General features: G+C 37.6%; 1 protein-coding gene across 1 annotated transcript in view; it reads left to right on the top strand.

Annotated features, from left to right (window-relative positions):
- Rxfp1 (relaxin family peptide receptor 1) overlaps positions 1–26,973 on the top strand; it is an 88,900-nt gene that overhangs the window by 16,144 nt on the left and 45,783 nt on the right. The window contains exons 2-4 of the mRNA XM_042668401.1: positions 11,903–12,001; positions 18,068–18,173; positions 23,032–23,103. Of these exons, the coding sequence (XP_042524335.1) occupies positions 11,959–12,001; positions 18,068–18,173; positions 23,032–23,103 (221 nt within the window). The 5' untranslated portion in view covers positions 11,903–11,958. The remainder of the gene's footprint in view (positions 1–11,902; positions 12,002–18,067; positions 18,174–23,031; positions 23,104–26,973) is intronic.

Here is a 26,973-nt window from a genome sequence, read left to right on the forward strand (position 1 = left end):
TCCAATAAACCACCAGAAAACTGGAAGTGGCGCTGTAGCTCAAGTGGTAGAGCGCTCGCCTTGAGCTGAAGAGCTGAGGGACAGCGCCCAGGCCCAGAGTTCAAGCCCCACGGCCGACCAAAAAAAAAAAAAAAAAAATGATATCGCTCCTAAATTATTTTATTAATATACAATATTCATTATATATAACATATCATATATATTCTATATTATATCATACAATATACATATTCTCTATTCAAAATGACATTTATTATTCTCAAAATAGTATAAGCAGTGGAAACTTTTCCTTCTCTAATACAAACTTATTTTTATTTTCAAATATGTTTTTCTGTTAATAAACATATTAATTGTAAGTATTGTTAATACAACAATGCTTACAAGCTGAGTGCTATGCATCTATGATCCCAGATGCTCAGCAGGCTAAGTCAGGAAGATCTCTATACCCAACTTTAAATAACTTAGAGAAACCAACTGAAAAACAAGAAAAATTAAGGCAAAATAAAAACAACAGTCCTTAACCCTCCACACAGAAGTGCCTTTCAGAATGTTTCCTGCTAGATAAAGATACAGAGATAGCTTCTTTGTGGCCTCAATTTACTTAAAAAGATGCCTAGATTTCTCCAGACAGTTCCTCCAATGACATGAAGACCCCAGAAAAAACACATTGTATCCAGCAAATTAAAATTCAAGGAATCCCTCACAGCTAGTTTGATGAACTGATCTGTCTGGCCAGGTTACAAACCAGGACTCAGGGGCTCAGTATCTTCTCCTCTGGGGGATCATCACTTTATGAATACAAGATGCTTGGCTGTGTCCTAGAAATCACTGCTGAAAGTTAAGGGAATATGAGAATTAAGCATAAACCAATAGTGCATATACTTTATAACCTAACTGCTGATTTCCTTCATCCTAATGAAAGAGCAACCCACATATTATACAGAATCATCATACCTTCCTTTGATCTGATAGAAATCTAAGTCCCTTAATTTTCATTATTCAAAACCCAGGAGTAGCCTGGAGCTGATGGTTCATGACAGCCTGCTAACTACTTAGTTATTCCTAATTACTCAGGGGACTGACATCTGAGAAACACTGTTCTGCCAGTCTGGGCAGAAAAGTCCATTAGACTCTTGCCTCCCATAAACTACCCCCCCCCAAAAAAAGCAGAAGTGCAGCTGTGGCTCAAGTGGTAGAGCACTAGCCCTGAGAAGCTCAGGGACAATGCCCAGGTCCTGAGTTCAAGCCCTAGGCCCAGCACACACACACACACATACACACAGGATTAGAAGTGTAACACATGGTACACCACTTATTCAGCATGTAGAAGGGCCTGGGTTCCATTCCCACAACCTCTAAAAAACAAACCTAGACATCAAAAGACCCCAGGTAGGCCATGCGCTGGTGTCTCACGCCTGTAGTCCTAGCTATTCAGGAGGCTGAGATCTGAGGATCACAGTTCAAAGCCGCCCAGGCAGGAAAGTCCATGAGACTCTTATCTCCAATAAACCACTTAGAAAACTGGAAGTGGTGCTGTGGCTCAAGAGATAGAGTGCTAGTCTTGAGCTGAAGAGCTAAAGGACAGCACCCAGGCCCAGACTTCAAGCCCTAGGGCCGACAAAAAAAAAAAGGAACCGAGGTTTGCCCCTGGAAATCTAAAGAAGCCTGCAGGTGACCACCTGCAGCTGAGCCACCTACAGGGCTACCATAAGAAACTGGATCCTACACCCTACTCTTAGAAATACATATATAATAAAGCTAGGCATTGGCAGCTCACACCTGTGACCCTAGCTACTCAGGAGGCTGAGATCTGAGGATCACGGTTCAAAGACAGCCCAGGCAGGAAACTCTATGAGACTCTTATCTCCAATTAACCACAGAAAACCAGAAGTGGTACTGTGGCTCAAGTGGTAGAGTGCTCACCTTGAGCTGAAGAGCTCAGAGACAGCACCCAGGCCCAGAATTCAAGCTCCAGGATCAACAACAACAATATATATATATATATATAAAATAAAAAAGATTGGAGTCCAGAAATCATTTTTAAATAGACACTCAAAGTGAATATAAAACTTGCTTCCCAATGATGACAATTCACAGCACCTAGAGAGTGATTATGAAACAATACTTTCTCATGGTGCTGAGCAGTACAGCAAGCCACAGGTCCCAGCCAGCCATACAACCATGGAAGGGAACATCCCATATTCTAGTGTGCTGAGCTGCTAAGCTATGATGTTCAGTAGTTTTTGTTTGGTTTTGTTTTGTTGCCAGTCATGGGGCCTGAACTCTGGGCACTGTCCCTCAGCTCTTCAGCTCAAGGCTAGCGTTGTACCACTTGAGCTACTTCCAGCTTTTTCTGCTGATGTGGTACTGAGGAATCGAACCCAGGGCCTCATGCATGCAAGGCAAGCACTCTACCACTGAGCCACCTTCTCAGCCCCCAGTAGGTTTTTTTCTACTTAGAACAATTTCAACATAGTATATATAGCCCCACTGTAAGTTAAAGAACATTTGAATTGTTTTAGCATAATATGTACTTTATACACTTATAAGAGCCAGGAAGAGCTATATTTAAACTATATATTAAAAGTACCTCCCACAGTCACTGAGGTATACAATAATACATAGGTTCAGACTATTCCCTATCATAATATAATGAGATGCAATATATACATAAAGAAGCATGGAAAGATAAAATTTTAATGAATGCAATAAAATAGCATATGCAAAAGGCCCTTGTATTGAGGGCCAACTGTGTGACTCTTATTTGAGTCTGTTGGGCTACCTGTCTATAGCTGTCAGTCAGCAAGAGCTTCACTAAAGAAAGAAATATGCCCCCTCTGGGACACAAGACTTTGAGTGGCTAAATCAAGCTCTCCTCATTGCAGGGTTTGGAGGGCTATGGCTGATGGTGGCAGATCTCATAATACAGATCCTCTAAGACGTGCTCCATAAAACACACAACCCTCTAGGCCCCACACTGGCTCAATTTCTCAGAACCTCAAGGTAGAGCCTAGAATTTTATTTTACCATTAACAGGATTGAATTTTCTCTAGAGTATTTTTAAGGAAAGATTTTTATTCCTTCATTCACTCATTTATTCAACAATATTAAGCTCACACAGCAGACAAGACCAGATTTCTAGGGATCTATGCTTTAAATTTTACTCACAGAATCATTATATCATCTTTTAGGTAAAAATATCATTTTCTTTCTAACTTGCTCTTTACATTACCCTAGGTTGCCTCAATTAAAAAAAACAATAACAATTTTAGCCAACCACTTACTAAAGTACAAAAAAAGCAGTTTGCTCACAGCTCAGTATATCCCTAAAATATCAAGACTATGAGATGTAAAATATAGAAACACATACATTTTCTATTTTCTTTAAAAATGTTAACATTCTAACTTTATAGTTGGCTACATTTCTCATGTTCAATATTCCTGCTTTCTGGTGGGAGGAAGTGAGGGACAATAAGAAGGAAATACCTTGAGGAGGCAGAAAGAAGATTAAAACCTAATTACAAAAACTTTTTTGTTGGAAGAATTTGTTATTTTAAAATTTTTCCATAAAATAAACACTCTGACCTAGGGAAATGAAAGTAGGTTTGTCCTATTTCTTTCAGTTGGTCAGAAATTCCTATTTCCTTCCTGGCAGAGGGTGTGTGTGTGTGTGTGTGTGTGTGTGTGTGTGTGTGTGTGTGTGTGTAAGAGAGAAGAGAGACAGAGACAGACAGATAGGCAGACAGGCAGGCAGACAGACAAACAGGGCAACAGACAGACAAATAAACAGAAAGATGTAGAGAGAGAGAGGGCTAGAGAAACAAAGACAAAGAAAGACAAAGAAAACAGAAAATAAGAGAAAGAGTAAGAATGAGAAAGAGCAAAGAATGCTGCGTGAACTGCATCATTTCTATTTGTTGGACTAGAGTGTTGTCTCTGAGGATCTATATTTCTCTTCTTTAAACATCACAGGGATAGAATGCAATGGTACAGACAAAGGATCAGGAAAGGACACCAAGCTATAATTTTAAGCACTATTAGTGGTTAAAAAAAAATGACAACTTAAGTAGTCTATTTCTAAAGGCTCAATTAAATACAAGACACACTAAATCAGTATACAGAAAATAATCATGAAGTGGTCCAGGCCTTCCTGTGGTCAATTTCATAGCATCAGCGTGGCTCCACCCACAAAACAGCTCTGTGCTCTAGTAGCTGTCTCACCTAACTTCCCTGCTATTTCTCAAGACTGGGTGAAAATATCAAGAACACAGACATGAACAAATGCCCTTGCTCCTCCCAGACTGATACCAGCCCTGGCAGCCTCATCAGACTTCAAAGCCTACTTCTCACTGGTTCTCTGCAGATGCACAAACACTTGGTACAATTTAGTCTATGTTATTTTTATACAATAAGCAGCTGAGATGTGGTGTATTGGTAGAATGCTAATCTAGCATGCTTCAGATACTGGGTTTGAGCACCAGTTTCACACACACACACAAAGAATAATCAATATATTGACATACCTGGAACCAAATGATCCATCTACTTCCATGATTCATTTGTAATTTTATAGATGTCTAATAGTTCATAATGCTGCTCTGAAAATTGTCAGCAATACTTTATGATTTGCAAATCTTCATTGGTTCTATGACTTAAAATAATAACAAAATTAAATTCGAACTAACTTCTTGGTTTTTAATTAAATGGATATTTGTGTTATTCACACAATTCTGACAAAAGTGCTTGGAAAGGACCATCCTTTCCCTGTCCCTTTCCTTCCACAGTAAGACAAGTTAGCAAGAGAAAAGCAAACACATTTATTTAATCAAAGTTTGATGTCACGCCAGAGCTTTCAAAAACACAGATCCCCCATGGGGCTGGGAAGTTGGCTCAGTGGTAGAGCACTTGCCTTGCATGCCTGAGGCCCTCAATTCCTCAACACCACATAAGCAAAAAGAAAAAAGCCAGAAATGGTGCTGTGGCTCAAGTGGTAGAGCGCTAGCCTTGAGCTGAAGAGCTGAGGGACAGTGCTCAGGCCCAGAGTTCAGGCCCCACGACTGGACCCAAAAAAAAAAAAAAAACACAGATCCCAAAGACCCAAGAGGACTGTTTTTCGTGCTTAGATTTGATGAAGAATGGACAGCTATATAGAAAAGTGACACATGAAAGGTGTGTAGTAATGTTAGTAGTCTCAGAAAAGAAACTCAGGCAGCCTGCCTTTCAGCTAATTCTGGGCCTAACCAAAAAAGAACTTTCCTTTCCTCCTAATATGGGACAGGACCTCTTCTGGAATAAGAATTTTATTAGAAATTACAAGGTAAGACAAGTCAGAGAATTTCTTTCTGGCCAGCTCCTACACAGAATGGCAGAGGGAAAAAATGACAGCCTTATTTGTAGGTTTTGTAACTTGCTTTGAGGAGAGAGCCTCTTTAGAGAAGATTAAGTCTGGTTTCTATAACTCACTAGAGAGGAGGAAAAGGGATGAGAGATAGGAGGGCAGAAGACAGAGAGAAACTGCTTCTAAGGCTACATCTGAGGCCTTCTAGCATCATTGAAAGTTAGCATGCCAAGAACTATAGGTTGGAAGTATCATCCTCTGAACCTCTATAAACCTCAATAACTGAAACAGAAAATAACAAATATTTAAAACTGGTATAACACAGAAGTTGCATATATATATATATATATATATATATATATATACACACATGATATATGTATTGGATATGCATATATGTATATATATGATATATATGTTGATATATGTTGGGGATATATATGCTATAAACTGATTACTTTCTTTAGCTTGGAAACAAAAAGAAAGTACAAATTTTTATCCTTTTTTTTTTTTTTTTTTGGTCAGTATTGGTGTTTGAACTAAGAGCCTTGAATTTGCTAGACTGGTCCTCTACCTCCAGCCTGGCTTTGGTTGGTTAATTGGCAATGGAATCTAGTGAGCTTTTCTTCACAAACTGTCCTTGAATCTCAGTCCCCCAAGGCCTCAGTGTTCTCAGTAGCTTGAGCCACCAGCACCTAGCTGTTATTCTAAATTTTTTGTTTCTTTTAATAATTCTGTTTTAAGCCAAATGATTAAAGTTCTCAGAATCAATTTATCCATCTGTAAGTGCAGATGATAATAATGACCAAAGGGATGGCTTCTGGTGGCTCACATCTGTAATCTTAACTACATGGGAAATAAAAATGGAGAAGAAAGCTGTTCAGTCCCAACTGGGCATAAAAGTTTTCAAAACACTCATCTCAACAAAAAAGTGCTGCATGTGGTGGCCAGGTACCTGTTATCCCAACTATGGCAGGAAGTGTGAATAGAAGGACCTCAACCCAGGTTGCCCAGGGAAAAAGTGACAACCTATCTCCAAAATAACTAGAGCAGCCAGGCACAAGTCTGTAATCATGGCAACTTAAAAGACTGAGACCTAGAGAATCAAGATTTGAACCCAGCCCCAACAGAAAAGTCTGCAAAACTCCATTTCTAGTTAACCAGCAAAATGTCAGACTAGAGGCGTGACTCAACCATGAGTGAAGTGAAAAAGCCTATTGAAAGCATGAAGCCCTAGAGTCAAGACTTAGTACCAGAATTTTAAAAAAAGAGAGAGATGGCAAAATGTGAACTCTGCATACATTGAAACCTCATAATCCTTTGGATCAGCTTCTACATGATTTGGGACTGAATCAATTCTGACCTAATCCCAGGATGAGTGAGCAAGATGGGAGCTTCTCTCAGGGTTATCATGAAAGTTCCCAAGGTCCTATTGAGCTGATCATGTAAAGCTTTAAGTTTTGGGGGGGGTTCTGGTTTTTATGTTTGTTTGGTTGGTTGTTTTAGTCGGTTGTGGGGCTTGAACTCTGGGCCTGGGCACTGTCTCTAAGCTCTTCAGCTCAAGGCAAGCACTCTGCCACTTGAGCCACAGCACCACTTCCAGTTTCCTGGTGGTTAATTGGACTTTCCTGCCAGGGCTGGTTTTGAATCATGATCCTCAGCTCTCAGCCTCCTCAGTTGCTAGTATTACAGGCATGAGCCACTGGCACCTGGATAAACTCTTAAGATTTTATTGACCAGAACCATCTCCTCTATAGGGCCTTCAGAATTTTTTCTTCTCATTCTAATAATTTATAACAGAGACTACTAACCCAGGAAGCCAAAACTAGACATTGAGCCACTTTTTGTTGCTGTGTGTCATAAACTATGAGAGTCTGCCTCTTTACTTTCTTTTCAGAGGCAGAAATAGAAATTTGATTAAAATCCTAGCAGATAGGCAGGGGTGTGTGAAGCATCATTATTACATCAGAGGATTAGTGAAGACTTGGTGGAAAGTGTCACTACACAGACAGCACAGAGGACCACAGATGCTGTGGGAGCGCCAAGCCAAGAGATCTGGCTCCAGAAAGTTGAGAAGGGTGGCACAGACTGAGGACAAGCAACCCATGAACATGACAGCCTGTCTACAGACACCTGGACATAGCAGATGTCAGTGATGCCCACCTATAATTCTACTACTCAGGAGGCTAAGATCTGAGGATCACAGTTCAAAACTAGCCCCAGCAAGAAAATGTGTGAGAGTTTTTTCTCCAATTAACCAGCAAAAAGCCAGAAGTGGATGTGTAGCTCAATTGACAGAGCTCCAGTGTTGAGCAAAAAAGCTAAGAGACAAGCCTAGGCCTTGAGTTCAAGCCCCAGGGCTGGCACAAAAATTAAAAGCAAAAATACTAAATCCTGACAAGAGGACAGAGAGTATTGTATGCGCAGAATTCCCTTCCCCCAGACAGTCCCATTTTCTGATGGTAACAGGACTGCCACCATCTTAAAAAGCAAGCAGGCCAGATAACCCAACTGGTGTTTGTGTTCTTGGTAGTTTGTTATCTTCACTCCCTTCAGAAGGAGAACAAGGAAAAGAAAATATTCTAGGCTGGAGAAAAGGGTGCTTACAAAACCTATCTCCAATTTACCAGCAAAAGCATCTAGAGATGGAGCTTTAGCTTAACCGGCAGTGCATCAGTCTTGAGCAAAAAAAGCCAAACAAGAGCAAAAGGCCCTGTATTCAAGCCCCAATACCTTTAAATTCCAATACTGCATTCAATGGTAATATTTGTCAGTTCCAAGAGCCTTTATTGCTGAGAGTTGAGAATATAGATTTAAGTTATCAACTTCTAAAACATAAGAAAGTATTCTAAATTGGAAACAGAGTGGAGAAGGAAGGTGTCCACATATCTAACAGACTTAGGAAGCTATGGACTCCATTTGGCACTATGAAAGCAATCTTTCAAATTTCCTTCTCCTCCTCCTGTCTCTTCAGCTAAGATGTCATCCTCCTGTTATCAGAGCCCAAGGGTTCCCTGTCCTGGCTCCCCTGGCCTCCTGGGGGCCTCCTGGAGTCCTAAGCTGAAGTTTACACTTATAACTGAGTTCTACCAAGTCTCTCCACTCTGAATTGGCATGGCATTATACTATTTTGCTACTTTAATTTTTTAATCTTCTGTAGTAAAGAAGTTTTAAAACTAAAAAGGAATGCTAAAGAAAGGGGAATTCAATAAGTATAATGTTTCAATAATCTTTCCAGATTTTATTTTTAGTGGGATTTCTAAAAGGAAGTCTAATTTTACAAGTCTAAGTATTTATGATAGAATGCCTTTCCTTCCCAAATGTAATCTTCATAGAGGAATGAGAAGTAGAAAAACAAGCTAGGTGCTAGTAGCTCACCCCCATAATCCTAGTTACTTGGGAAGATGGGGGTCAGGAGGATCATGGTTAGAGTCCAGCTCAGGCAGAAAAATTCTTGGTACCCCATCTCAATTGAAAAGGTTGACCTTCATGACACACATCTGTCATCCTAGCTATAAATAAATTAAAAACAAGGGTGGACAAAGACCACAGTACAGACCAAAATAGGCAAAAAGTAAGACCACAGCAAAACAACTACAGCAAAAAGGGCTGGAGACATGCATTGAACAGTGGAGAACCTACCTAGAAATCAGGACACCCTGAGCTCAAATGCAAAATTTCAAAAAATGAAAAATAAAATAAAGTAACAGTCAAGTGCTGGTGGCTCATACCACTAATCCTAACTACTCAGGAAGCTGAGACCTGGAAGATCTCAGTTTGAGGCCAACCTGGGCAGAAAAGTCTTTAGAGTCTATCTCCAATTAACCAGAAAAATTCTACATTAGATGTATTAATCAAGTGGTAGAGCATAAACCATAAGCAAAAAAAGTCAAGCAAGAGGTCCAGAGTTCAAGTCCCAGTACCAACAAGAAAGGAAGTTAGAAAGGAAAGGAAAGAGAAGGGAAGGGTAAGGGAAAGGGAAGAGGAAAAGAAAAGGAAGGAAAGGGAAGGGACGGGGAAGCGAAGGAAGGAGAAAATAAGGACAAATGGAAGGGAAAATAGGAAAGTTATAAGGATGAGTATATGCCAATAAATTTAACCTTTCTGATTTGGGAAGTTTGATAGATTGTGAAAACTATTCATAAATCCAGAGTATCTAGAAAGTAAGAAGTTTATATAGAAAAAGATAATGAGTTTCATTTTAGAAACTGGTACTTTTGGAAACTATGCCTCACAGTAGAAAAGGTGTTGGCTAGATAATGAGGTGTGGTGGCACGTATCTGTAATCCCAGCATGCAGAAGGCTGAGGCAGGTGGATCTAAGTTCAAGGCAAGCCTAGTCTACACAAGAAGATTCTCACAAATAAAAAAAAAGCAAAGGAAAAATGGAAAGAAAAAGTATAGACTAGAGCTATAATCTCCAAACTTGTGGATTAGAGTTGAAATCATGGATATGAAGTGAGTTTACCAAATCTATGTAACTAAACAAGGTTGAAGTATATGAACTGAGTAATAAGGCATATGAATTATCTGATTAATTATGTAATTATGTAATAATTATGAATTATTACATAGGGTGGCAAAGAAGCTTCACTGTGCTCTGGTTACCAACTTGTCTCAGTCTACAAAGCAAAATACACAGATATCAAGTTATATAGAATTGATTTGTTTTGTGGAGAAAAGCATCAAGAAACAAAAGGAGCTAAAGATCCATAGAGGGTTGGACCCTCAAGACTCAGGAAAGCTACTCAAGATGTAAGGTCTTAACTGCAGCGCTGAAGGGCCACAGGGTTCTGTGCCTCTGGGGAAATGTGACTCACTGGGCAAAGCTTTGAGGGACATCCTATTTCAGAAAAGAAGACCTTAAGCCAGGGCTGTCCCTGGTAGCTGCTCCCCAACTCCAGACTTTAAGCCCCTTATGAAGGAAAGAACAAGGCCCATCCTATCAGTCCCTCTGCATCTCAGGATGCCAAGTTTCCAGAATATTCTATAGCTCTTGAGAAGGTGCAGCAGGAAAGGGGAAGAATTTGTTGGTACAAAGCCATCCCAAGAACAACTGTCTTGTGTATGGCAGAAATAATTTCAAAAAGCAATGCTAGATTTAATTTTTTTTTTTTTGTCAGTAGTGGGGCTTGAACTCTGGGCCTGGGCGCTGTCCCTGCACTCTTAGCTCAAAGCTAGCACTCTACCACTTGAGCCACAGCGCCACTTCTGGTTTTCTAGTAGTTTATTGGAGATAAGAGTATCACAGACTTTCCTGCCTGGGCTGTCTTTGAACCATGATCCTCAGATCTCAGCCTCCTGAGTAGCTAGGATTACAGGCGTGAACCACAGGCACCTGGCTGCTATTATTATTAATATTTAATATTATTATTTGAATGTGTTCATATGTTTGAATATTTTTCAAGAATCCTGGAACCGTTTCCTAAAAAGAAACTTAGTACCTCTAGAGAATCGCATTCAAATCTCAACCAAGAAAATAGTTTTATACCATGCACAAAGGCCTCCAGAAAAACTGCTCCAATCCCTTTCCACTAGTCCATTCCCTCACAAGTGTCTTTATTCTCCCTTACACCTAAAAACAACTAAAGCATCTTGAGGTATTTCACTTCGAAAATTATATTCTTCTCATCCCTCTACTAATTAAATTTTTATTATTATAACAATTACTTGAGATAGATCAAATTAAAAAATACGAAAGATTTGTTTTAGCTAACAGTTCAGAAGCTCACAGTCCATGTACTATTGTTTTGGCCTGTGATAAATAGAACATGATGGCAGAGTCTAGTGTAGAAGAAGCCCATTCACTTCATGACCAGGTAAGGAAGTGGTAAAAAGTACAGAGAGTGGAAGAAACAGCAGGACTCCTGCTGTCCTATTTGAGGGCACACCCCCAATGTCCAAAAGACCTCTCACTAGGCCCCACCCCTTAAAGTTTCAAGAGCTTCTCAATAACACCACGTTGAGACCACGCCTTTTAACACATAGGCCTTTTAGAGCTATTGAAGATCCAAAATAAAGCACTCCACTAATAAATAATGATGAAATTAATGAATGAAACTATGGTATTTGTTATGTTTGTTTGCTTAATAAGAGAGAATAATCACTGAATGCCAAAATGCCTAAGCAGAAAAAAGGAATGAGATCTCTGAAAAAAGAATGAGATCACACTGGTTGTGTTTCCCTTTGTTTTTGTTTTTTTGTTTGTTTGTTTTTTCTAAATGTAATCATCACAGCCACCTATCCATGTTAGTATATCTCCAGCATAAGTTTGAATGACTGAAGAATATTTAGGGAAACAAAGTGCTAAGAGCAGTGCGCTTTACTTTAGTATGTCTCAAATACCTCTTGTTCAGGTTTGGTCTACATACTAATTGAGGCAGGATCACTGCACTCTTATTAAACTTGGGAGACTAGGGACCCATCGTCTTGCTACAATTGCACCAACTTCCTGGAAGATAAATAATCAACAAGCTTGAGACTTATTTTCCCAAACACCCAGATGCTGTTGTTTTGTTTTGCTTATATGTTTGTTTATAATTTTCCTGCTATCTGATTTTTTTAGGAGACAATAACGGATGGTCTCTGCAACTGGACAAATATTTTGCTAATTATTACCGAATGACTTCCCCATATCCCTTCAAGGCAGAAACATCTGAATGCCGTGAGTACTCAGAATAACTGAACCTCCAGTCCCACTAAGTGTTTAAAAGTTGAGTCCAACATTTTCTTTTCAAAATCTTAAACGGTAATTAATCCTTTTTTCTAGTTGCAAACTTTATTAGAGATGCAGCCTCATAATGGGATTTAAGGGAAGGAAGAGTAACAAGGTTGAATGTGACCAAAGTACATTGCATGCATGTATTAAAACGTCACAATGAAAACCTATTATTTTGTACAACTAATGTATGCTAATAAAAAGAAGTCAGGAAAAAGGGATGCAGCTTTAATTTGGAAAATCTGTTTTAAAATGTTTCAGGGATCTTAAGTACAAGAGTTATCAATTATTTCGAATATTAAAACCAAAATTAACTATTTTACAAAACATATTATAGAATAACTGAACAGCTGTCTGGGTTTTAACATTTACAAGACAAAACTCTTCTGGGGGAATCTAACTTATAAAGAAAGCCTTCTTAATTATAACCTTCTATGTGTAGTCATATACCAAAAATTTACAAACTGCTGTATGGCATGTGGAAGGGTAATACTTAGGGTTAACTTTATAGTATTTTAGATCAGGAAAAGTTATGAAAATAATCCCTTTTACATAAATATTACATATTTTAATTAACTATGAAATGCATGTCTATGCCTTGACAGTAGATTTTTAAAACCTTGGCAGAAAGCAAGCGCTAGCTAGGTGCCAGTGGCTCATGCCTGTAATCCTACCTACACAGGATGCTAAGATTTGAGTCTCATGGTTCAAAACCAGCCTGGGAAAAAAATTGCATATGAAACCAAGGGATCTATGTTTCTTTGGGTCTGGCTTACCTCACTTAATATAATTTTTTCCAAGTCTTTCCATTTCTGATGGAGGCATAGAATTCCATTGTGTGTGTGTGTGTGTGTGTGTGTGTGTGTGTGTGTGTGTGTGTGTGTGTGTGCATGTGTGTCTGTCTGTGTCTGTGTGTGTCTGTGTGTGTATATATATATGTATATATATGAAAATATATATACATATATATATATATATATACACCACATTTTCTTGATCCATTCATCTACTGTGGTGCATCTGGGTTGGTTCCATATCTTAGCTATGGTGAATAGTGTTGCGATAAACATAGTTGTACTGGTAGCTTTAGTATGGCCTTGTTTGTGATCATTTGGGTAAATGCCTAAAAGTGGGATTGCTGGGTTATAGGGGAGCTCTATGTGTAGTTTTTTTGAGGAACCTCCATACTGCTTTCCAAAGTGGTTGAACAAGTTTACATTCCCACCAACAATGAAGCAGGGTTCCCTTTTGGCCACATCCCCTCCAGCATCTGTTGTTATTAGATTTCTTGATTATTACCGTTCTAACTAGGGTGAGGTGGAATCTCAATGTTTTTTTGATTTGCATTTCTTTTATGACTAGAAAAGTGGAGCATTTCTTCATGTGTCTACTGGCCATTATTTTTTTCTTATCTTCAATAACTAGTATATGTCTAGGACAAGCAGAAGAGGTCTAAAGCTATGTACATATGACCATATAACCTGATGCTAAGTGAAATGAAGCCCAAGATAGGGACATGAGATTTTATCTTTCTTGTTGTTCTTTTTAATGTACTAATAATGTACTATGTGATTTTTTTGTTTATTTGTTTCTTTGTATGTTCTTCACCCATGGTACAACCCCTGTTGTCACTGTATTTGATTCTGGTGTCCTGCACCTTGTAGATGCATTTTTCTAATTTGGGGAGGGGAAGGGAAATAACAAAATGCTAAAATAAGGATACAGGATGACCCATTGTAACAATGAGATGTACAAGACACTACACTGAAAATGAACTTTACAACTTCTGGGGGTGGGGAGGGAGGAGTTGGGGAGGTGGGGAGGAAAGTGATGGTAGGGGAAAAACAAAGAAGGGGGTAACAATGGAAATGGACTCATTACCTTGCATGTAACTGTAACCCCTCTGTACAATATCTTTACAATAAAATATATATTTTTTTAATTCCACATGACTCTTATCTCCAATTAACCACAAAACTGGCTGTGGCTCAGGTGGTGGAGTGTTAGCCTTGAACAAAAAAGTTCAGGGACAGCACCCTAGCCCAGAGTTCAAGCCCAGGACCAGTAGAATAAAAAAAAAGGCAAAGGCCAAGGGAGGGGGAAAACACTTTGCTATACTTTTTTCACAAAGTGTAAAATCTGGCTTTTCAAATTTTTCATATTTTATATTCACTGCACAATGAGGTTAAATAAGCTAGCAATCACTAGTTAAGGAATGCCCATCTCTCCCATTTTAGCATAAACTCAGTACCATCTCAGCCATTCACTTTCACTGAGGAGAACTGGATAATTAGCCCTCCAGGGAAGAGGGAGTTAATAATTTGCTTATTAAAAAGTTAAAAGCTTTTGGAGGAACAAAAAGTTAATGGGTACAACTTAAGTACTAATATAATGCAAAAAATAATAAATTATACTATGCTGTCTAAAAACACAGGTGTTTTTAATTTTTATTTTACTGTGAATTATTTTGATATCCCTTCTTAAATTTTAGCTGCAAGTTTTTACATTTTACTCCAATTTTTTTTAGCAATTTACAATTCAAATATGGCTAAGCAGATTATAAACAACAAAAGTTAAAAGGTGAATGAAAGGGACTATCAAAGAAAACTATGTAAGAGAATCCTCCCTGAGAAAAGTCCAGCAAGCATGTCCATAGCTCAGTTGACCTCTTCTGGCCATTAGATCAAAGATGGAGAATAGTAGGCAACGTAACTTTCCTAGGCTGCTGTGTCAGGCAACACCCACCAACCAACCCAATCAAGTCATATGAGGCAGGAAGTCACCAATAAATGATAGATCAAAAATACACAAGTCACTTTAGTATAGAGAAAATAGGAAATTTTTGTTTTGTTTTGTTTTGTTTTTTGCCTGTCATGGGGCTTAAACTCAGGGCTTGAGAACTGCCTCTGAGCTTCTTTGGCTCAAGGCTAGTGCTCTACCACTTGAGCCACAGCTCTTCAGGCTTTTTTCTGTTTATGTGGTACTGAGGAATCAAACCCAGGGCTTCATGCAAGCCCTTCATGTAGGCAAGCCCTCTACCACTGAGCCACACTCCCAGCCCAGTAATTTTTATTTTGTCTGTGCCAATCCTGGAGCTTGAACTCAGGGTCTGGGCACTGTTGCTGAGTTTTTTGGTAAAGGCTAGCTCTCTCTAACACCTGAACTATAGCTCTACCTCTGGCACTTTGGTGGTTAATTAGAGACAAGACTCACAGACTTTCCTGCCTGGTCTGACTTCAAACTGCATTCCTTAGATCTCAGCCTCTTAAGTAGGTAGAATTATAGGCATGATCCACTGAAACCTGACTATGATTAAATATTATTCAACTTAAAAGCTGTGTAAAACTAGAATGAATAATATAATATAAAATCATAGAGTGAAAGCTAAATTAAGATTCCTACTGTCCTTTACAAGAAAATTTTTTAAAAAAGATTCCTACTGTCCACTTTATATATGATTATTATAGGAATTTATTTGGAATTAACCTGAGAATGCCATATCATCAGTTTTGGCTAGATAAAACAATTCATATTTTTTAAAATATATTCAAGATCAGTATCATGGAGCATATAATGTCTATGATTAATCAATACATTATCAGAGTTTAAATTTGAAGGATTTTGGGAGGAAATGACCATCCAATAACCACACTGTATTCAAAGGTTACTAGTATGAAGTTGCTGGTGCATTACTTGTCTTATTTTATTTCACATCATTTTGTTTCAACCTAGTTAAAATTTCCTGGGCAAATCATATTTATCAAAACTTAAATTAACATTTTAGCATAATCCAGTATCTTATCATAAACTCTTTTTAAATACAGTACATAATTTATAATCTATTTTAGCAGCATGGTTTGCTTATTCTTTTGTTGTTCATTACTTATTTTTCATTTTGCCCTACTACAGAAAACCCAGAAAATAATCTCATTCAGTCTGTATATATGAGAAATCCACCCCCTACACCCCTCCCAGGGATGCATGCTGATTGGCTACCTTCCTTTTCCATCTTTCTTCCTACTCTCTTGCCCTCAGGACTGTCATCTTTCTCTCACCCTTTGTCATCATGTCCCACAACTTAAGTTCACACTCACATCCTAGATCACACTAGGAAAGAATTCTTACTATGCCAAACTCCTGGGGAGTTCTCTGCCATTCTTGCTTCCATCAAATAGTGAAACAATAGTGATCTTGAACTCTTATAATCCTGTAAAGGAGGCTCTGCAGTTACTTGGAAGAAAGGCAAAAACATGTCCCCTCATGTTAAGGAATACATTTCTAGCTCGAACCCTATAGCCATAGTGCTTAATACAGTCATACCCAGGAGCTCTCTACCTGTCTGTCCTCTGAAGGCTTTACTCTATAGGTCAGACACCTAAAGCTTGGGAGCAGAAAATTCTCATAGAAAGTTTTGCTTGTCCTATACTATTTTAAAGTAGCTATTATCATTTTTAGATAAATACTTAATTTTTTAACTTTTAAAAAATATATTTTTTAAAAAATGTATTCTGGTTTCAGCTACCAACTGCCTAGTCTAATTTAGCAACAGTTAGAAAAAAACTCTTCCCTTGGGACATCTGGACAGTCTACACCTCCCACAGTCTGCCCTCCATATGTAAATCTGTATTAGTATGGGGCTAGAGATGTCAATGCAGAGGGGAGTCATCTCTTGCTACTCTTACTACTATTCATTTTGCCTGGCAAAGCAGGTATCAGACTGAATCTATTATACCAATTTGTTAAAGAATTTATTAGAATATTTAGCTATAGGACATATTGCAAGGCTCAGGTGAACTTTGATGAACAGAATCACTTCTTAAGGCTATCTACAAATCCAGCCTCTTAAGACAACCAACAATATACACTCTATTCTTTTTCTCTTTCCATTATCCAGCATGAATGTGTGTGCAGAAAAAATGTTTACAGCCATAAATGAATGTTTAGGCATGCTTCACTTTTATGTAAGACAAAAAAGCCCATTTCTTAAAAAAAAAAAAAAAAAAACTACCTTGAGGTATCTGTTACCACACTAAGCTTTCATTGGTTGAGATGGAGTCTCATGGACTTCCTGCTTGGACTGACCTTGAGCCAGAATCCTATGGATCTCTGCTTCCTGAGAAGCTAGGATCACAAGTATGAGCTATCTTGCCTAGATTCTGCTACCCATTTCTTTTTCCTCAGTACTGGAGCTTGAACTCAGGGCCTGGACGGTGTCCCTTCCTTAGCTTTTTTTCTCAAGGCTAGTACTCTACCACTTATGCCACAGCTCTAATTTCAGCTTTTGCTGGTTAATTGGAAATAAGAATCTCATAGACTTTGCTGCCTCGGCTGGCTTTGAACCACTGTCCTCAGATTTCAGCCTCCTGGGTAGCTAAGAGTATTGCATGAGCCACATGTGCCTGGCTCTGTTTCTCATCTCTATTTAACATGCTAGTAATTTCTAGCTAATAATAATGCAAGAAACATAAACAAATAATTGGAAAGCAAAATTTTAAAGATAAAATAAAAACCCTTTTGAAGAACTACAATTTTCCAGAAAAAAAAGACCATCAATGTTATCATGTAGTGTTTGTTTCTTCTCTTTCTTGCTGGTTAAAAATGATTTAGTGTCCCAGGAAAGATTTTGATTATGCTATTAATAAAGTGTTGATTATTAAGTAGAAGCTTTCCTATGAACATTAAACTCCATCATACATTATCTCATCTCTCTTTGGTGACATAAAAGCAGAAGCTTGCACACATTTTGAAACAAATGAAGAGCCATCTGTTATTTTAAAAAAATGGTGAGCTGGTAAATGTGTATATTTCCAAATGTTAATGCTCAAGCATAATATTTCAAGCTAAATGAAAAGCAAGCTTTGGAATCCTAATTTAAAGCATTGCCCATACTGCTTAGGTAAGATGTGGCAAATTTTGTACTAAGTCATATTCTTATAGCTTTTCATTTCTTTCTCTTCATTGCCTTTTTGGGCCCTCACTTTCGTCATTTCTTGCCACTTTCTCATTTCTTAGTGGTAGGTTCTGTGCCCGTGCGTTGTTTGTGCCAAGGTCTGGAACTGGACTGTGATGAAGCCAATTTACGAGCTGTTCCATCAGTTTCTTCAAATGTGACTGTAATGTAAGTAGAAAACAATGGCCTGTCCTAAAAGACAGAATGAAGTGCCTGTAAAAAAGAAGCACAATTAAGATTGTGTCATTATTAACAATGCATTTTTATTCAAAGTGATGCCATTGTTCCCAGATCGACCATAATGACTGCTCATTTTGCTTTGCATTTATAAAATACTAGAGCCTATCTAAAGTCATTCCATACATTAATTCATTCAATCTTTCATAATAATCCTATGAAGTAATGGATATCTACTTTATCCAAACAAAAGATATCACCAGCTTCATAAGCTAGTAAATCAAAAAGAACTTCTAATTACATTTCTACCTAGAACTTTTCTATTGTACAGGAAATTCACTTGACATTTATTGGAAAAGCTCTTTTATAATGCATTACATATAAATTTTAATATATTCTTACGTATAAAAAAGAGAACAAGTAAAATAAATTGGATAAGATCATTTTAGAACTTCACATTTAAATTAGCTTTTATGATATTGACTCAGATATTGATGTTTTTTCCTAGGCAATTCAAATTTATGTATGCAAAAGAAAATGATTCTCATAATAAATGGTTTGTTGATTTCTAGGACTAGTGTTTCTAAGTTTCTAGTAATATTTATTTTAATTTAACCACAATCAATAACACAAACACATTTGCCTCAAACTTTTTAAAAGACAATAATGGGAGGTAGATTTAGGGGGATTTGGGAGTTTGCTTTTGACAGTGCTGGAGATCAAATCTAGGACCATCAGCAGGATAGGCAAGCATTCTGAAGATAGATATTCAATCTAAATGTTTTATCAGATTGTTATGTTGATGATATTTCCCATTCAGAAGTTTCAGTGTGTTTTTTGGCTTTGACTTCTGCGTATATAAGGACAAAATATGAATGATTCTTATGTTTACTCATATTAACAAGCGTGTGCTCAAACTAAAACACCTGTACACCAATTCAGATGCTTAGCACGCAGTGTTGGAAGCCATAGCAGGGTTCCTATCCACCTGGCTTACCAAATTCATAGCCTCTGAAAACATCTGGAGGTTAAATCACAAACACTTGTTCCTCAAAGGAAATAACAATGCCACCTAAACCTGCCTTCCCACATCTGTTATAGCAATTACTCCTGCTAACAAAAACAGTGATCAACCAGAGAAACCAGGGTCCTATGAAGACTATTATTTAAATTTCAACTGGAAATGCTACACATAAAGAATCCTCATAATTTCATTCTACTTTCAGAGGTTAAAAAAAATCATTATTGTCCCTTAATGTGTATATCAAATTACAGAAAAATCCAAACCAAAGAGTTAACCTAGCCATGCACTGATGACTCATGCTTGTAATCCTAACTACTTGAGAGGCTAATAATGGAGGATTGCAGTTCAAGGTCACCCTCAGCATAAATTCACAGTAGCATGTGCCTGCCACCCCAAGCCTTGTGAGAGGTTGGGATTTTGAGGATGATGATGGCATCAGGTCAATTTAGGCATAAAAGTCCTTGAGATAGCTGGGTGCCAGTGACTCACACCTGTAATCCTAGTTACAAAGGAGGCTGAGATGTAAGGATCACGGTTCAAAGCCAGCCTGGGCAAGGCAAGTCCATGAGACTCTTATCTCGTAGAAAACTGGAAGTGGTGCTCACCTTGAGCTGAAAAGTTCAGTGACAGTGCCCAGGCCCAGAGTTCAAGCCCCTTGAGACTCCATCTCCAAGGAAGGGAGACAGACATCAGCAATGAAAAAAACCTAAAAGTAGGTCAATCATGGCTCCAGTGCAGCCTCACCCAGGAAAGTGAGACTTTACCCCCAAAATAACCAGTGAAAAATGGGGCTAAAGATGTGGCTCAAAAGTATCATGGCATAACAAGCATGAGGTTCTGAGTTCAAATCCCAGTACACCAAAAAAAAGGAAAAAGAAAATATCATGTTGGTACCCATCTCATTGTCCAGTTTATACATGTATACACACATATATATATATATATATAGAGAGAGAGAGAGAGAGAGAGAGAGTTTTCCACTCTGATATTAGGTGAAGAAAAACAAATCTGGGACCAGATCCTCACAATTGAGCTATAGAGCTCTCAAGAGCAGAGTGCTTGCTAGCATGCTGAGGATCTTGGGTTGAATTCACAGCACTGTCGAAGAATTCTTTTGTGTTTGAGGTTGAACCCTTTGACTCCAGTGTCTACTTACATGTTTCCCTTCAGGACAGTAGCTGAGCCTCACACCTTGTCTGTGTGTTCACTTCCTCGGGGAAAAGAACTCTAGTCTTTACTGCAAACACATTAAAGAACTAAATACAAATTTTCATTACTGAGCCATGCAAGCTTTTACTTAAGAACATTACAAAGAAATGTCAGATATGAACTAAATCATATATAAGTAAAGTATCAAAGAAGCCAGTAATCCAAATAATTTTTATTGGAGTTGGGGCTTTGGAAAACATTGCACATAAATGATAAAAAATTCTAACATTCTCCTAGCATGCTGTACATTAACTCTCAGAGTTTATGTTCAGATTCTGAAATTCACCATGATCCAAAATAAGAGCTTTCTTTACAAAACCAGAACTTGATTTGACAATAATGATAAAACTAGGTCTTTTCTCTCTATGTCACATAAACATACACATATGCACTATATGTGTATATAGTACATAACTTTATATATATTATATATATACAATATACATTGTATATGACTTGGTGGTATCAAATTTTGAAATACAAGAATCTATTATATTGAAGTATTTTCATTTCTTCTAATCAATGAAAATAGTAACATCTACCTCTTCCAATTTCAATCATATATTTTGAAAATAATTTTGATGAAAATACTTGGTATCAACTAGAAAGGAGTGAATTCTAAGGATTCTATGTTAATGAAGGCCTAACTTTACCAAGAAATATTCATATCTGTCCCTAACAAGTTTTCATCAGTTGAGTAACCCTTCCTCCCACCATGCCCCAGTGCAATTAGCCTCTCATAGAATTTCCCTTGTTTTTTGTTTTTGTATTTTTTTGTGTCTTGGCAGTACCAGAGTTTGAATTCAGAGCCTCATGCTTTCCAGCCAAGTGCTCTACTGCTAAGTCTCACCAGTGATTTTTGCACTAGTTACTTTTGAAATCTGTCACTTCCTGTCCAGTGCACACCTGAAGTCCTCTTATTTGATGTTTATCTTTACACAAAAGAAACATTGAAAGGGGATATAAGACAGAATTTGGTTTGGAAGCCAAATATTAGAAAACTCTCAACTTGCTGGTATAAATAAGATAACAACCTAGCAGCTAAGCTTAACTTCAAGAGAAGGTTACTAGTTATTCAACCTTTGGTGTTAAATTCTCATTTGTTTGTTAATATATCATTGACTGCTATATTTAGTCAAGACCAGTTTCTTTCATCTTTCTCTTATTCAATACTGCCTTCTAGGAGCCTTTTTAGATATTCTCTCCTATTTGTTCCCCTCTGTGAAATTTTAATAATGCAGATATACGGTGTATCTACTTATGTATATCTGAGGTTTATACATTTTTTTATTTAAATTTTATTGTAAAGGTGATGTACAGAGGGTTTACAGTTACATAAATCAGGTAGTGAGTACATTGCTGAACAGTGTCATCCTTCTGATTCATACATTTCAAATGTGTTTTATTCACTTTCTAAGACCAATCCTTATCCCACCCCCATTGAGGACAAATGGTCTTCTAGAGTCTAGAATAGTGTTTCTCAAATTAGACTCTGAAATGTTTTCTGGGGAGTCTGAGAAATTATCTTCCTTTAAGAACTCATTGCTGGGTTTAAGGGGTTCTGGTCCAAAACCTAACATTAATAGAGCCTTTATATAACAGCATCCTAACCTGAGCTGGCCTCCAGACCATACACATTCGTGACCATTTATCCATAGTATCTGTTCTGCCACACTATAAAATAAAGGTATTGATCAAAACACTGATAAAGATCATCTGGTCCAAATCCCTCATTTCACAGTTAAAGAGACTTGCTTGGGGAGGTTATGTGTGGTTCTTGGGAGGGAACTCTGCTGAGCTGATTTTTTTTCTTCCTTCACATACTTTGTTTCTACTATTTTATAGTGCTTTTCCTTAAAAAAAAAAAAAAAAGTAATCAATCAAACAAACAAATGGAACCTTTCTAATACAACCACAAGTTTGTGGACCTGCTCTGTATCAAATTTCTTATTAAATTGTGGTACAAGAGAAAACCTTTCTGCACTACTTACCAGAAATTAAATTACTGAGCAATGGTTCTTCAACTGTCATTTTAAGGTAATGCAATGTAGACAATATCATATTTATGAATATATAACTAAATTGCCCAGTGACTTTTTCAGACTTGTATATATTACATTTTAATCAGAAGAACCTTCTCCATTGCTTTTTCTTTCCCTGCAATTTCCAACTCCGTACTAAGAGTTTTCATTGGAATCCCTTATGCCATCTTCACATTCAGATGCATTGTATTTTGAAATTATTCCCTCTCCATCTTTCCCTTTTCCCCTCCCCTCCACTTCCCCTAGAGTGCTTTTTAAAGAGAAAATACAATTTGTATTGTTATGTGATACTCAGATGTCTTCTGATATGAAGTAAAAACAGAAAAGAGCACAACTGAAAAATCAATTTGCTTCAAATTTTATTATTTTAATTTTCATTAGAATTACAATGTGGTAACATAAATTTAAGAAATGATGACCACATTCAATAGTACAAAACCAAGTTAGAACTAAATTCAAATACCAATACAAGCATGTTGCAGTGAAATGTTTCCTTAAAACTAATGTCACTGTAAAGAGTATAATTGTCTATATTGTAATTTGAAATAAGAAGCAAACTTTTTATTTATTTCAGGTCACTTCAGTGGAACTTCATAAGAAAGCTTCCTCCCAATGGCTTCAAGAAGTACCATGATCTCCAGAGACTGTAAGAAAAACATTTGATTCCTGACATTAAAACTAATTAGCATTTTTCAATAGATCTGTTTCTTGACAATTCTATAGAGACTAATACTACACTACCACTTTAGGTAATCGGTTTTTTAGAAAAATTGCACATAGAAACCTGATCTTGCATAAACAATCCCAGACTGGAACTATGTACACAACTTTCAGACTTTCTATCAAATGATACAGAACTTGTCTATCAATGGAGGCTTTAAAGTGGAGGGACTAGGGGAGAGAGGAAGAGAAATTTTGCCACCACTTCAATATCCACCAAAGATCTTTTGCCAAGATCTATCATCAAGATTGAATAGAGATGAATTTCCTACAATATCTTTAACTTCAAAGTTGGCCTCTGCTTTAGATAGCAAGTTCTTGTGATTTGTAATTTGTGTGGTTTGGGGGAACTTGACTCCATTTTTCACTTTAGCTTTGTGGGTTTGACCTCTAGCATTATTAAAATGTTTGCTTCCCTTTATTTTAGGGTCATGAATACCTCTCAGATCCCCAACGGACCAAGTATAATTTAACTGTGATTTAGGTCAACTTTATGACTACATCATATTGTTATATACTTGAATTACTGTATTTAGATATTTTGTGTCTAAATCACTCTATCTAGAAAACATCCCAGACTTCTCATTTTAATTTTATACTTGTATTAGTTTTATTTTTCTCCTTTTTTGTACTAGAGAAATGTGTCATATTAATATACCTACACTTTTTTTGGGGGGGGTCCAGTCGTGGGGCCTGAACTCTGAGCTGGGCACTGTCCCTCAGCTCTTCAAGGCTAGTACTCTACCACTTAAGCCACAACGCCACTTCCGGCTTTTTTCTTTTTGCTTATGTGGTGTGGAGGAATCGAACCCAGGGCCTCATGCATGCAAGGCAAGCACTCTACCACTGAGCCACCTTCCCAGCCCCTACCTACACTTTTTAAGTACATAAAAATAGGACAGAATCAAAAGAAAAATTAACTACTTCTTCAATGAAATGCTCTATAAAACAGATAATCTGCAAAAATATTTACAAAGTAATTTCTAATGACTTTTCAGAACTTCATTCTGAATATTTATGTTTTAAAAAAAGAAGATCTGCTGAAAATTAGGCCTGATATAAAACTTCAAGAGTGTACTACTCCCTTTTCTGTCTTGAGTCTATAGCAATTTTCTGATCTGTAGTATCACCTCATGACCACATGTTTAAAAGAAGTCAGACTACAAAACTAAATTCAGGATAATATAACTCAGTAATCTAATATTGATAAAGTCATCAAAATTGATGATAATATAACTCAGTAATCTAACAAAAATAAATTTAAATTATTTATTAAAAGTATAACTTGAGCCAAGGACTGGAGTCTCATGCTTCTGCTCCTAGCTTCTAAATAGGCTGAGATCTGAGAATCCCAGTAGGCAGACAAATTAGAGAGAGTCTTATCTTCAATTAACTAGCAAAATGCCTGAAGTGGAAGTGTGACCCAAGTGCTAAAACACAAGCAGCTTTGACTGGAAAAAGCCAAGCAAGAGCAAGAAGCCCTGAGTTCAAGTCCCCCTCCACACACACACACACACACAAACACAAAGTATAGCTTGATTCAGCCTCTAAGTAAGGCAGTCTAATTAATGCTAGATTATTACAACAGTTAGAAGCAAAGATCTATTAATGTTCCTCTATACATTAGAGGAAAAGATGTGCTCTGGACACCATGACTGGGTCTATGCATGTTGTGCGAATGTCAAGTACATAAAAAGTTCATGATGATATTTTACCATCGAAGTTAGATCTTCTTGAGTATCAAAGAATAGGGAACCTCTTTTATTCCACATTTTTATTTAACTCCAAGTTTATTCATGTTGATTTCTCCCTATTGTCCCTAAAATTTACAACAAGTTCTGTATAAATTCAGAATACTCTAAAGAACAACAGTGACCTACTTACTGAACAGGACAGGCAGGACAAGTACCTGTAGAAATGCTTTAAATGCATGTGTGCTTATACTCTGCTACCTATGTCCTTTGAGCTCTTTAACTCATGTTCAAACTTCCAGCATTACTTTAGTTTGATATAAGCCTATATTCGTATCTTGACATTCCAATGTAAATTGCATTCCTCTAGTGTTGACTTTTTGGGTTTTTTTTTTTTTCATTTTTCCATTTATCTTTATAAGTTGCCTTAAATCCATTTTAGGATAAAACTTGGGGGTATCAAATTAATAAAATTGAAGTTGATTTCCTTGGAAGATTTGTGATTACATTGTATGTGGTTTGTGGCATTAAAAGTGTCTTATGTTTCTATTACTTCTATGCTGAGCACTTACAACTTGGAATGATTAGAGCAGGAGATACTGAAACTGCTGGCATCTAGGCCTGTCTGATCACTGAGTGCTTTACTACGCATTAACGTTTTATTGCTAGAAAATTCAGATTGAGCTGGTGTCAACAGCTCATGTCTTTATCCTAGCTGCTCAGGAGGCTGAGACCTGGAGGATTAAGGTTCAAAGCCAGCCCAGACAGAAAATCTGAGGCTCTATCTCCAACATAATCAGCAAAAATTAGACTGGAAGCATAATTCAAGTGGTAGAGCATCAGTGATGAGCAAGAAAGCTGAGCAAGAGTGTAAGGCCTGATTTCCAGCCCTGGTATTGGCAGAAAGAAGGAGAGAAAGAAAGAAAGAGAAAAAGAGAGAGGGAGGAAGGAAGGAAGGAAGGAAGGAAGGAAGGAAGGAAGGAAGGAAGGAAGGAAGGAAGGAAGGAAGGAAGGAAGGAAGGAAGGAAGGAAGGAAGGAAGGGGAAAGAAGGAAGGGGAAAGAAAGAAAGAGAGAAAGAAAGGAGAAAGAAAGAAAGAAAGGAGAGAGAAAGAAAAGGGAAGTTTAAAAGGGAATTTTAGCTATGGGAGGAGGGGGTGAACCATTGAGATATTTATAACATCATTCATAAGTCATACAAAATTACCAATATAGGCAGATAGCATGGATAGCTTAAGGAAAACATAAGAGAAGTATATGTCTATACTATTATATAGCAAATGGCATCTCAAGTTTTATATGGCCCTCAGGCTTTCCCTACCCAACCCCCTTTGGCTATTCTAACTGTAATAGCAAAATAAAATGACATGACATCCAGTTTCATTAAATTATTCCATTATGTCTGCCTTTTTATGTTAAATCTCTTTATGTTAAATACACACATCATAAAATTTACCATCTCACCCTTTTTGTTTCTTTTCACCTTTTTTAGCAATTTTTTTCCTTTTTTTTAAGCAATTCATTGTAGTTGTATGCACACACACACACACACACACACACACACACACACACACACACACACACACAGAGTCCTGGAGGTTAAATTCAGGTCTTGGATTTGTTTTGTTTTGTTTAAGGCTAGTACTCTACCATTTGAGCTTCAGCTTCACTTCCAGCTTTTTGTTGATTTATTGGAGATAAGAGTCTCATGAATGCCAGGCGCTGGTGGCTCACGCCTGTAATCCTAGCTACTCAGGAGGCTGAGATCTGAGGATCGCGGTTCAAAGCCAGCCCAGGCAGGAAAGACCGTGAGACTCCTATCTCCAATAAACTGCCAGAAAACCGGAAGTGGCACTGTAGCTCAAGTGGTAGAGCACTCGCCTTGAGCTGAAGAGCTGAGGGACAGCACTCAGGTCCAGAGTTCAAGCCCCACAACCGACCAAAAAAAAAAAAAGAGACTCATGAACAAGTTCCTGGCCCAGCTGGCTTTAAACTGTGACCTTCAATATCCTGAATAGCTAGGATTATGGTGTGAGATACTAGTACCCGGCTTTGCAACACTTTTTTTAAGAAAGGAAAAGGGAAAGAAGGTAAAGGAGGAAAAGTG

Source organism: Dipodomys spectabilis, unplaced genomic scaffold, assembly GCF_019054845.1.
Source record: "Dipodomys spectabilis isolate Male_0828 unplaced genomic scaffold, ASM1905484v1 ptg000436l, whole genome shotgun sequence".
In the NCBI taxonomy this organism is placed as follows: domain Eukaryota; kingdom Metazoa; phylum Chordata; class Mammalia; order Rodentia; family Heteromyidae; genus Dipodomys; species Dipodomys spectabilis.